This window comes from Oncorhynchus mykiss, chromosome 3 (assembly GCF_013265735.2).
Source record: "Oncorhynchus mykiss isolate Arlee chromosome 3, USDA_OmykA_1.1, whole genome shotgun sequence".
NCBI lineage: Eukaryota > Metazoa > Chordata > Actinopteri > Salmoniformes > Salmonidae > Oncorhynchus > Oncorhynchus mykiss.
The window spans coordinates 49,203,869-49,216,663 of NC_048567.1; the positions used below are offsets into that span (position 1 = coordinate 49,203,869).

The 12,795-nt window shown below is 42.1% G+C and overlaps 1 protein-coding gene across 1 annotated transcript in view; it reads left to right on the forward strand.

Moving 5' to 3' along the window:
* The window catches only part of myo3b (myosin IIIB), a 113,382-nt gene that overhangs the window by 67,998 nt on the left and 32,589 nt on the right, over positions 1 to 12,795 (forward strand). The window contains exons 25-33 of the mRNA XM_021597137.2: positions 1,166 to 1,186; positions 2,110 to 2,187; positions 2,476 to 2,681; positions 4,548 to 4,659; positions 4,789 to 4,951; positions 5,183 to 5,263; positions 6,807 to 6,903; positions 10,136 to 10,175; positions 11,034 to 11,154. Coding sequence (XP_021452812.2) covers positions 1,166 to 1,186; positions 2,110 to 2,187; positions 2,476 to 2,681; positions 4,548 to 4,659; positions 4,789 to 4,951; positions 5,183 to 5,263; positions 6,807 to 6,903; positions 10,136 to 10,175; positions 11,034 to 11,154 — 919 coding nt within the window. The remainder of the gene's footprint in view (positions 1 to 1,165; positions 1,187 to 2,109; positions 2,188 to 2,475; positions 2,682 to 4,547; positions 4,660 to 4,788; positions 4,952 to 5,182; positions 5,264 to 6,806; positions 6,904 to 10,135; positions 10,176 to 11,033; positions 11,155 to 12,795) is intronic.

A 12,795-nucleotide genomic window follows, 5' to 3' on the forward strand; every position in this document is an offset into this window, starting at 1 on the left:
AGCCCTGTGTAGGAGTTCACAGGGAGTACTTCAAAAACGAACTGTTAGAAATCAAACACAACATAGCATTCCCTTGTGACTGGCTATCCTCACTGTCTTGCTCGTGGTGCTGTCTATCTCCACGCTGTCTGGTAGTATTGTTCAGATTCAGACAGTTGTGACTGATATTGTATTTACTTGAGCTGTTAGTCCATTGTAGCAGCTTGCGAGATCATTGAAAACAGTTTGAATCATTTGAACGTTGAGAACGATTTGGGTCCAAGTGCACCATGCTCTACCCTTAACTGGGATCCCCCTGACACTATAAAGCTGCATCGTTAAAAGGGGGCAAATCTCAGTGTTTTACCCCATCGACAGCTTTTAGGAAGGAGGCTTTAAATGATGACTGCTGGTAGGGCTTTCTCGTACAATTCCTATTGTAAAGAACAACATGTTGAATGGTAGACGTTTGTTGGAACATCATGTTACAGGCCTCTAGCCAAAATGAGGCCACAGTTAGGCCATAAACAGTTACATCCTGCTCCAGCCCTCTGGTTATCTGGTTTTATATCTTCCCTATTAACTAGTGTAGTGAACCTAATATATAATAATACTATATGCCATTTAGCAGACACTTTTATCCAAAGCCACTTAGTCATGTGTGCAGACAAACCTGCACACATGACTAAGGCTCTGGGCTCCCGAGTGGCGCAGCGGTCTAAGACACTGCATCTCAGTGCTAGAGGCGTCACTACAGACCCTGGTTTGATTCCAGGCTGTATCACAACCGGCCGTGATTGGGAATCCCATAGGGTGGCGCACAATTGGCCCAGTGGGGTCCGGGTTAGGGTTTGGCTGGGGTAGGCCGTCATTGTACATAAGGATTTGTTCTTAACAGACTTTACTGACTTAGTGTACCATAAAAGTAATTATAAGAAAAATACTCTGTTGCTTTATTCATCTCTCACTGTCTGAACTAACCTCTTTTAAAGGGAAGCATGCAGTAAAATCATAATGTCCTGTTAAGATTTTGTCAATTGTCAAATATTGTATATTAAGAAATGACTCACATTATGATTTTTGGTGCTATACCCCTTAAGGTTGATTTCAGATTCTTTACTTCTTGTCTATCCTCTTATCGTTTCCTTTCATTCCATGTTTCTCAACAACACCTTCCTGTATTCAGTCTCCCAAATACCTATTGAAGGTAAGAACAGCCTATGGTTGTTGTTTTATTTGACCTTCTACCTTATCTTGCATGACTTTCTTATTTTTATCAGTTAACATTTTTAACAACATTTCTACTGTTTCCAATGGCTGGCTACTGGTATCACGTGGAGGGGTTCAATTTCTCTGTGGTTTGACATTGTGACATTTTCATACACTCTTTGTAAAGCATCAAACCACCTTATGAGCTACACTACTATACTTACTCTGTGTAAAGAAAGTACATTATAACGATGAGTCAAACTCTGAAATATGATTGATGTAAAATGCATGTTCTCCTTTGCCCAATCAAAATCTGTGGAAAGTTCTAAAGAGTTAATAGATGAGAAGCTGGTAAAAGTTATCATTGCAAACAAATGATTGAACTAGTGCAGACGTATGGACGGCCCTTGTTAAAATACATGAGCAGAAGTAGTCGAACAGACAGGGGATGATTGCTGGTACTTCTGTCTGAACAGCGTTCAACATAGACGCTGTCAAGACATCCAATTACTGCATGAAGTTGTTCAGAAAATGTTTGACATACCTTTCCCCCTGTGCTAAGATGAAATAAGTATTAAGATATGCACTTTGCTGTGTAGACTTACTATAAAATATTGATCGCGTCATTCATTTTTATGAAGCCATGAAGTGTTGTGGGCCATTAGAATGCTTATATTGTGTCCTCGTTAATCCGTTGTTAGAAGGACTATCTGGTTTGAGATGGCAAGCCTCATTATACAGTGCAGCGCTAGCTGCAATTCTCCCATGCCCCTCAGCTGTACTCATCCATTCTCTACACTGTTGGACTTAAGTGTTTATGGTGCTGCTACCCTTCCCAGACAACACAGTACTAGCAACAATGTACTGTATTCATGTCCATCTCATTGTGAGGAAGGAGTTAATGGGACAGCTTGTGTTTAGGTGGACACCATGGAGATGATGCGACACCCTGAGGAAACCACCAACATGAGGAGACAGACAGTGGCCTCCTACTTCCGGGTATGTATCACCATCACCACACCAAACCATTCTGTTTCGGCAATGTTTTTAATTGACCTCTAATACAGTACAAAAATAGAAAAGGGTTTTAATTTCTGGGTCGATTTTTATCAAGGAGTGTGTCAGTAAAAATATTGTTTTGCTGACACAATAATAAAACAGCATCAGCACAGAATCTGTGAATTCCGCGATGACATTAGGAAGTAATGCATAATGCAAAGAATAATCCCTGTCACCTTCTTTGCTCCGCCCCCGTCGCCTTGCTTTGTCTCCTCACTGCGTTGGCAGTACTCCCTGATGGATCTGCTGTCTAAGATGGTGGTGGGTCAACCCCACTTTGTGCGCTGCATAAAGCCCAACGATGACAGACAGGCGCTGCGCTTCTTTAAGGAGAGGGTGATGGTGCAGCTGCGCTACACCGGGATCCTGGAGACAGTGAACATCCGCCGCCAGGGCTACTCCCACCGCATCCTGTTCGAAGAGTTTGTTAACAGGTAACAACTGCAGTGAGTCCGGGCGCCGCGGCGCTAGATGTGCACTCTGAGTGCCGACACAACCCCAGTGGTAGAGCGGAACACGCGCACTGTGTGTGCTACATCACACAAAACACGGCTTCCTTAATTAGATGGGAGTTCAAACTTGAGCACAGCAATAGGCTCACTAATTGGCTACATCCTGTACAACTCACTTAACTGGGTGGGTTCAACTCTCTTAACTGTGTGTGTTCAACTCTCTTAACTGGGTGGGTTCACTTCACGGGACTTGGAAATAAGGGCACAATTCAAACAGAGAGGAACTCTGAGGCTGACCATAGACATTTTAATTCCTCTTTCTCTACTATTCATTAAGGGTTTGTTTTTATGCTCAGTGTCTTGGACACAGTCCATATCTGAGATAGAACCCCATTATTCCCCAGGTGGGTAATGAAGTACTGACAAAATTGGGTTAGATACAGATATAAGATAAGGTTTATATTTGTTTTTCAAATGTCTGGCAACATCTGCCTGTGTGAACATAATAAGAATTCCATCTATTGAAAAAAACAAGGATTTAAACCTTCCTCGACCCATCAAGAATAAAATACATACTCAAACTAGGTCCTTGGGAAAACGTAGGAAACCTACGTTTGATCAATTATCCTTTGAAAAATATTCCAGGCACCTCCAATGGGGCGCTTTAATATGATGTACAATTTAATTAGCTTGGGCTTGTGCTTGTGGCCTGTGTAAAAAGCAGTGGGACGGCTGGTTAGTTTCGCTGCTCTAGGGGAGCTTTTAAAAGATTGTGTGTTTAATTTAGCCGGATTTCAAGCAGGAAACCTTGAATGACCACATGTCGTTCTTCTGCCTGTCCCAATTCTCCGACATTGTTGGTGAGGCTATTTTAGTTGAGGGTTCACTTGATTTGGTGTTAAAAGTGATAGTGCATCACCTGACAATCACCTTTTAACCCTCAGATAGAATGAATGTGTACATGCAGGTGTGTGTGTGAGGAGGGGGGAGGGTCTAGATTCTCATTTAGCAGTGTTTAAAGCTACTGTCCTGTTGTGTTACTAGATTGATTTGACCTATCTATTGTTTGGAGTATAGGAGACCATATCCTGACATGTCCCTGGCTTTCAACCTTGCCATTGAATCTATCCCATCCAAGCCAGGCAGAAATAATTCTGACAGACTCAATAGTTAAACTGCACCTTTAGTGCAAAACTGATTTAAATTTGTGCTCTCATATCAAAGACTCGTCTGATGTTGCGAAGGAGTGTGCTTTGTATTTACCATCAAAGAAAGAACAGGTATCAACAGGAATTAGAATGAAAGGCTGTAGGATGAGGTGGGGGGGGGGGGGGGGGGGGGGGGGGGGGGGGGGGTTGTTCAAAGACGATTTTCTTCAATCTCCATTGTTGTTTTTCTTTTCTTTGACCAACACCAGAACACAAGGATTGAACCAGCAGTTTGGGAGCCTTGATGTCCCTGAACAAACAGTTATATCAGCTCTGTCCTATGCGGGTGTTTTATAAACTGTGACAGGCGGGACAGTCAAGGGCCTTAGACAATGAAGTAGAGACATGCACTGGAGCTGATTAACACATGGGCGTCATCTGTGTAGTGATTGAAATAAGAGCATAGTCCATTCAGAAAAGCTCAGACAATAGGCCTCTGTTAGTGACTCATGCCTCAGTGAGCCTCGTCTTCTTTGTGCACTGATCCACAGATGGCGATTGAATTCATTTAGATAGAAATATATTTGGAAGTTGTATGAAAGGCACGTTTCTGAACTGTTTGAAAACACGGAATCACAGCAAAAAAATATGATTACCTATGATAAAAGTCAGATATCTTTCCCTCTCCCCCCTTTTATAGGTATTACTACCTTGCTTTCCGGGCTCACCAGATGCCTGACTCCAGCAAAGAAAATGCCGTTGCCATACTGGAGCGGGCCAAACTAGAGAACTGGGTCTTAGGGAAGACAAAGGTAAAGTGATGATGATTAGCCAGGGAAAATTATAGTGATTCTTGTTTCAAAACATACGGATGGCATCGCAACTTTGTCCATGGATTGAGGTGCTTCGATGTTAAGCTCCCTGGGTGTACTGTATGTCAGGTGTTCCTGAAGTACTACCATGTGGAGCAGCTGAACCTCCTGCTGAGAGAGCTGATAGCACGGGTGATGGTGATGCAGGCCTACACCAAGGGCTGGCTGGGGGCGAGGCGCTACCGCAGAGAGAAGGAGAAGAGGAACCGTGGGGCCGTCGTCATCCAGTCAGGTAGCCATCCACCTGGCCTCATCTGGAGGACTATACTTCATAAAAGAGATTAGTTTGATAACCACAGTGTGACCCATATAGGCCAAAAGAGCAATGCTTCAGAGTAGATAATAAGACCTCTGAGAGTTCATTGCCACCTGGTTGTGCTCTGTTTTGAAGTGGGGTCTCATGTTGTATGTGCCGTCTATATTGTTTGACTGAGGTTGATCAGTAGCTTATTTCTCTCTGTAGCCTGGAGGGGCCACACTACCCGGCAGAATTTCAAGCGAACCAGAAAGGAGAGGGAAGACGCGGCTGTTTGCATACAATCAGGTAAAGCATGGCAGATGTGGTTGTATTGTTCTCAGAAGTACTCAACACACTAAATAGGGCACTTCTGAAAATGTCATGTACTTCTATATCCAGATTATGTGCTTTGGAGTTTTTTTCAATATATTTTTAAGAGAAATGAATAAGGGTCTGAAAACCTTATGGTTTGATGAAATACCTTTTTGATCTCAATAAGCAGCCCATGAAACCGTAATAATTAATTAATAATGTATAAGGAAAGGCTTTTGAAAGTTTGGGCAGCATTTGGTCCCCATGTTTCAGAAGAACAGTGCATATTGAGATCCTTTTTTTCCTTTCATCTCTTTCCCAGTAAAGGCAAGAGAGAGGGGGGTTTATCCCTTCTGTTTCCTCACAACTTCCTCTGTCAAATTCCCAGTCTATTACACTGCTCTCACATACCAGAAACAAGATGCCTTTTTATACTGTCAACCTTTTCATCTGAAATGTAAATTAATTCGTACTCAGTGTGCCTTGACGAAGATCAAAGTGGGCACATTAACCTTTGCGGGCCTCCCCCACTCCTTTGAGCCTCTCATTGGAGGACAAGGGACGGTGCCAAGAGGGGCAGGGGAGAGGACGGGGAGAGGAGGGCTGGGGGGGAGGAGACTTGGCATTGTTTTATGTGGCTCTCCTAAGGGCTGCCCTCATCTGGCACATGGAGCATATCAGTCGCCTGCACACCTTGTGTAAATGTCCTCCATTAAAACCCTTGTAAATAACGCTGTGGAATAGGTAAACAGGTTTTTTGGTGTGAGAAAAGCCCCGCTGTCGGCCCTCGCTCTTTATCTCTTTGTAGACCTCCACATTGACGTGTTTGTGTGTGTGTGGGCGGACGGGCTGAGGAGAAGGCCAAACCTGACATAAGTGGGGCCTCAGCCCCCCGACGGAACACTCCAACACGCTCACATTGTGTGTTCACTGCAGCTTATAGCCTTTGAGGTGGGCCGCATTTGCATTTTTTAAATAAACAGATGCCTTTCAAATGTATGAGTCTGGTGGCTCCTCAGATCTCAGCAGGGCCTGGGGGGCATGCTAACCATCGATCAGATTAGACCATGGAAAATAGAGCTGCTCAACAATGTACTCCAACATTCTTTTTCACTGTGTGTAATTTTACAACTAAAACACAAAGCCCTTTGACTGAATAGAGTGGCACGCTCTGTTTAGTGCCATCCATTAGGGTCCCCTTTTGTCACCACATATTGTTTTGAAAATGAATCCCTCCTTTTTTGGATTGATGGAAAGTGGATGCAACTTTTGTACCACTAACTGGTAGAATTGTTTACACTTGGATAACATCTTTGTTTACTAAATTGTAAGTTACAAGGCTTTGTTAGTTGCCAGTCAGTAATTGCCCAAGCCACACTAATGAGTGTTCTTTAAACTATTCCAAATAACATCTAGTGTCCTTTTTCTTTGTCTCATCTAGTTTAAGTTGTGCAGTTAAGCATAGCTTAATACTCTGAAATGAATTTAAATCCCAGATAATAAAGCATTGATGGTAGTCATTTTACTGTATCCACAGCATACAGGGGCCACCGAGTGCGTAAAGACCATGGAATCCAGAGGCACAGATCTCACCCAGGGGCAGGAGGCCACACTGACAGGAACGAGTATTTTGGGTCAGTTTCTTCATCCATTTACCAGTGGTATATTCAGTGTGTGATTGTGTTGATGTATCCATTAGGCCCTAATGATTAGGGTGCTCCAAAGTCTGGCCACAGACAGCAGGGTTCAGTTATCTCCATTAGAGGTCGACCGATTAATCGGAATGGCCGATTAATTGGGGCCGACTTCAAGTTTTCATAACAATCAGAAATCTGTATTTTTGGATACCGATTTGGCCAATTTTTATGTTTTATTTATTTATTTTTTTGGTTGAATCTTTATTTAATCTTTATTTAACTAGGAAAGTCAGTTAAGAACACATTCTTATTTTCAATGACGGCCTAGAAACGGTGGGTTAACTGCCTCGTTCAGGAGCAGAACGACAGATTTTTACTTTGTCAGCTCGGGGGATTCGATCTTGCAACCTTACAGTTAACTAGTCCAACGCTCTAACCACCTGCCTCTCATTCCACTCCACGAAGAGACTGCCTGTTACGCAAATGCAGTAAGCCAAGGTAAGTTGCTAGCTAGCATTAAACATATCTTATAAAAAACAATCAATCAATCAATCAATCATAATCACTAGTTAACTACACATGGTTGATGATATTACTAGTTTATCTAGCGTGTCCTGCGTTGCATATAATCGATGCAGTGCGTATCGTTGCTCCAATAACCATAAACATCAATGCCTTTCTTAAAATTAATACAATAAGTATATATTTTTAAACCTGCATATTTAGCTAAAAGAAATCAAACATCAATGCCTTTCTTAAAATCAATACACAGAAGAATATATTTTTATACCTGCATATTTAGCTAAAAGAAATCCAGGTTAGCAGGCAATATTAACCAGGTGAAATTGTGCCACTTCTCTTGCGTTCATTGCACGCAGAGTCAGTGTATATGCAACAGTTTGGGCCGCCTAATTTGACAGAATTTTACGTAATTATGACATAACATTTACATTTGTGCAATGTAACAGGAATATTTAGACATATGGATGACATCCGTTAGATAAAATACGCAACGGTTCCGTATTTCACTGAAAGAATAAACGTCTTGTTTTCGAGTTGATAGTTTCCGGATTCGACCATATTAATGACCTAAGGCTCGTATTTCTGTGTGTTATCGTGTTATAACCAAGTTTTTGATTTGATAGAGCAGTCTGACTGAGCGATGGTAGGCACCAGCAGGCTTGTAAGCATTCATTCAAACAGCACTCTCGTGCGTTTGCCAGCAGCTGTTTATGACTTCAAGCCTATCAACTCCCGAGATTAGGCTGGTGTAACCGATGCGAAATGGCTAGCTAGTTAGCGGGGTGTGCGCTAATAGCGTTTCAAACGTCACTCGCTCTGAGACTTGGAGTAGTTGTTCCCCTTGCTCTGCATGGGTAACGCTGCTTCGAGTGTGGCTGTTGTCGTTGTGTTCCTGGTTCGAGCCCAGGTAGGAGCAAGGAGAGTGACGGAAGCTATACTGTTACACTGGCAATACTAAAGTGCCTATAAGAACATCCAATAGTCAAAGGTTAATGAAATACAAATGGTATAGAGAGAAATAGTCCTATAATTCCTATAATAACTACAACCTAAAACTTCTTACCTGGGAATATTGAAGTCTCATGTTAAAAAGAACCACCAGCTTTCATATGTTCTCATGTTCTGAGCAAGGAACTTAAACGTTAGCTTTCTTACATGGCACATATTGCACTTTTACTTTCTTCTCCAACACTTTGTTTTTGCATTATTTAAACCAAATTGAACATGTTTCATTATTTATTTGAGGCTAAATTGATTTTATTGATGTATTAAGTTAAAATAAGTGTTCATTCAGTATTGTTGTAATTGTAATTATTACAAATAAATGTGTAAAAATCGGCCAATTAATCAGTATTGGCTCTTTTTGGTCCTCCAATAATCGGTATCGGTACCGGCATTTAAAAATCATAAATGTTCGACCTCTAATCTCCATAGGGATGATATTCTGTGTTTTTGTATGTTTGTGGTTTACTGTAGTTTTTTAGTGTTAAGTGTATCTGAAGGCCATTAGATCTGAGCCTGGTGTGCACCCCTGCCAAGCTCGTTCTCAAGTTGTTACAGAAAGACCTCCGGTAGAGACCACAGTCATGGGGCAAAGGGGTTTGCATACCAGTCACTCAATTTGAGCTCTACTACGCAGACCTCTTTCCTCCCCTCGTTAATGTACTGTTGTTTCAACCACTAGAGGAAGCTCCTCCTATTGCACCACCTCTCCTTTTTATAAATGTAATAAATAACTTTCCACCAAGATAGTGCACTTGTCTGACCGCAAACGGGGCTGGGCTCTGAACTGGTCTCCAGATGTAAGAGCTGAATGCAGTTTGTGTTTACTCAGCGTATGGGCAGGCCAGTCATTAAGGAAGTATGTGTGAAGTCCAACCCAGCTGACTGTCGCACCGCTCTCCTTCAACACTTGTTCTTTCATTCAAGACCACTATTGATTCTCTCTTGCCTGATTATTTGGAATAGTATTGGTTTATTCCATCATCTTCAAATGTTATATATTATATATATATTTTTTTAAGAAAGTAAATACATAGGCAGTACTTGGGTTTGGAAGTATATTGCCAACTGATGCACAGATCCCCCGTTTTGTTGGAGAAGCTGAAATCTTTATTCATTTCTGCTTTTATTGAATTTGTCGGTCAAGGGCGGCAATGCATCTCTCCAGACTCAAAGACTAGATTTTCACATCTGAAAATGTTATGCTTGTTGTATACCCGGGCTGAGAAGTTTTTCTTCTGGGAATTTTTTCTCCATGTTTACAATCATATTCCTTGGTGAGAGAACTTCAAACCTCAACTTAACAATTCTGTTTAATCAGTGTTGGAATCACTCCATATAGATTTATTTTGACGAGATCTGGCCCATTTTCCCCTTTTTAAGATCTGTGGGCTCTTACCTACACACTGTTACTTTCCCCTTTTATATCACTCTGTGCCTTAGACACAAACGTAGACAGTGTGCATCTCCAAAGGTTTCTATTGCATCACACTGCCCATCCTGAATAATATTCCCCAGCTTTGTTCTGTTGCTCTACTGTGTGTTCAGTCGTGTGTCTATATGTCATATGAAAAGAGAGACAAGATGAAGGATGGTAAATCTTGCATAATAGTTTGTATATCATTATCTATGTTGTACCAGGTGAAATCTATTGTGATAGGTGGTTTAGGATCAGTCGTCTAAACTCTCTTTTTCACCTTTGTAGGTATGATGGCAGACACACTTCCAATGATCACAGAGAGAAGGTAAGTTTTGATCAGAGAAATGAATATTTTAGCATAATACTGTACTTCTACAAAGCCCCTTGAACATCGATTATTCATTAGTTTTTTGAGTCCTTGAGACAAAAGACTTCTCTTGCTCCAAACTCCATCTCAATAGAGAGACAGGGTGGTACAGGAATGGGAGAATCAAAAGGCTGGAAATTCGCGGCTGAGAATAAATGCTTGCTGTTCCCGGAGGTGATTTTGTCTTTGCGCTTCTCTTTCTACAGATGTTAGACCCCTTTTTGGTAAAGACCTGAGGTTCTTTGGTAGCACTTTGATATCCTGCTCGAATTCAATATGTGAAATAGAAGAGCCACTCCGTGACTCGGAGCACATCACAGTCTTTGAAGTCTGATCCAATTTTTGCTGCTCACCATTTGATGTTGAAAGGATGAAATGAGGAAAACGCAGTAACTCTGCTGAGCATATGTAAGATTTAAAAAGCAAAATCCTTTGGAGGATGTACTTAGAAATGTTAAGCAGATTAATACTTTCCTATGGCTCTTTTATTCAAAGGTAATTTCTTTATATGAGAGGTCTGTCTGTGTTGTTATTTTCAACCTCACAATTAAGTCAGTGTGCTGCTATTTGCAGGGAGGTAGGGGTAATAGCGGGGCCTATGCGATTGCATTAGCATGTGATTAACATTGCAAAACACATTCATGGGTTGTGTCTGCCAAAACAGTGAATTAAAAATAAATGAATTTGAATCCAGTATGACTAAGAAACAATAATAAATAGGCGGCCTGCTTTTACTTGTGTCTTTCTGTCTGTCTGTGTATTTTGTGTTTCCATTGACAGTACTCTTCTGGCTGTGTTTATGCTTCTTCTTTAAAGGTTGCTCCCGACCGCCATGATAAACAACTGAGAAATGACAGCAGAGACAAAGTCAGAGAAGGCACAGTAGTGAAGCCTTGCAGGGAGACAGGCAGCCTGCGAGACACACAGTGTAAACAAGGTAAGCCCGAGCACAGAGCTGAAGGGTGCAGGTAATTACGTAAGGAGACAGGAGAAATCCAGCTTTAATTGATAAAGTGCCATTTTTAATTCAGGAACCCTTTCATCCCTACCAATCCTTCCTGCCTTTTTTTGTTGACAACAAAGTATTATGAGTGATATTTATATGTTATTTTAACCTGGGTCAACTGGTCATAAACGACGTCTCATTGCAGGGGTTTTAGAAGTGGATGGAGCTATAGCACTTCAAAGCCTCATTCCCCCACACGTCAAGCCCTTTGCTAAAGATCTCATCAATGGCTCTAATAGACACCCATAGTAACGGTGACAAGAAAATACACAAACCCTGATTTGTTGAACATATGTTTGGTTTGCTTTTTGCCCAAGGCGCTGAATTCCATTAATTCATGCTGCCTGGGAGGCTGAGTGGGTGGTTGAGCAGGGGGCTGCTGATTACGGCCGTCACCCAGCCCACCACTAGCCTGCCTGGGTAATGGGGGCCCGGCCCTTCATTAATGTTATTATGAGACTGAGGTAAGAGACGGAGGTGGAATACCGTTTAGCTACACGACCGGGAGATTACGAGGATTAGACATGATAATATAACACAGACAGGGCTCTCCAGCGGGCGCGGGATTAGTGTCAGCATGCCACAGCAGGTCTGGGTTAGATAGCAGCTAATTCGGTAATGCTGGATACAGGTGACCCCCGCTCTGAAGCATCACTGCCGCTGACAAGGGACTGCTTTTAAGAATTTATGATGTGTGAATATGAAAGGAAATGCTGGAAGGAATAGCAGTTTGAGTTTAATTTCATTCATTGAAATATGCATTTAATGTGTTTCCCCCACTGTAGTTCCCTGGTTTATACTAGCAAAAATAATTAAGCAGTTATGCCATTATAAATTGGGAAAATATTCATTATAACTAGCTAGGTCCATTAATAATGAGGTTTGAAATTCCCTTCTCCTGAGAGCAGGGTAGCTGGTTTCGGGGCAAAATGCTAAATGCTGTGATAAAAACATTTTCATTTTCCATAAGCCATGGGCTTTCATAATGCTTCACTTGTGTTGTGTGTAGAGGTCACATAGACTTTCAGGTATTCATCATCTCTTTCCTACACGTTTATATTCTGAGGTCTGCTTATGGCTCAAGTTGCTTTCAGGAAACCATATTTGAATACGTTGAGGGAGGCCACGGTAGCTCAGGCACCCAGGGTACACTTTGATCCCTGCAGATCTGAGGCCTTTTTTATCCTGAGGTTGAGCGAGTCATGGAAGCCTGGCCCTGCCAGATGTTTGGAGACCAGGCTTCTTCCTGTGTCTCATCCTGCCGACGCCCCTGGTGAATGCTTATATTCTGGGGCTGTGGTGAACCTGGCGTGTTTCAGGACACCAACAGAGAAAGTTGAAAATTAGCCCAGGAAATTCAAATCCGCTTTGCATTTGGCCAAAAGAGCTGTGGCACGACCCGGAACCTCTCTGCGTTTGATGGACGCTAAGTCCCTTCTAAGTAATTTGACTGAGCTCAGCTGTGCTGTGTGGTCCAGGACAGCCCCATTTGTGAAAGCAAGACAGGAGGAGATTACCCTTAGTTTCAAAGATGTCTGTTTCAGTGTATGTTTAACACAGGGCTAAGGGACT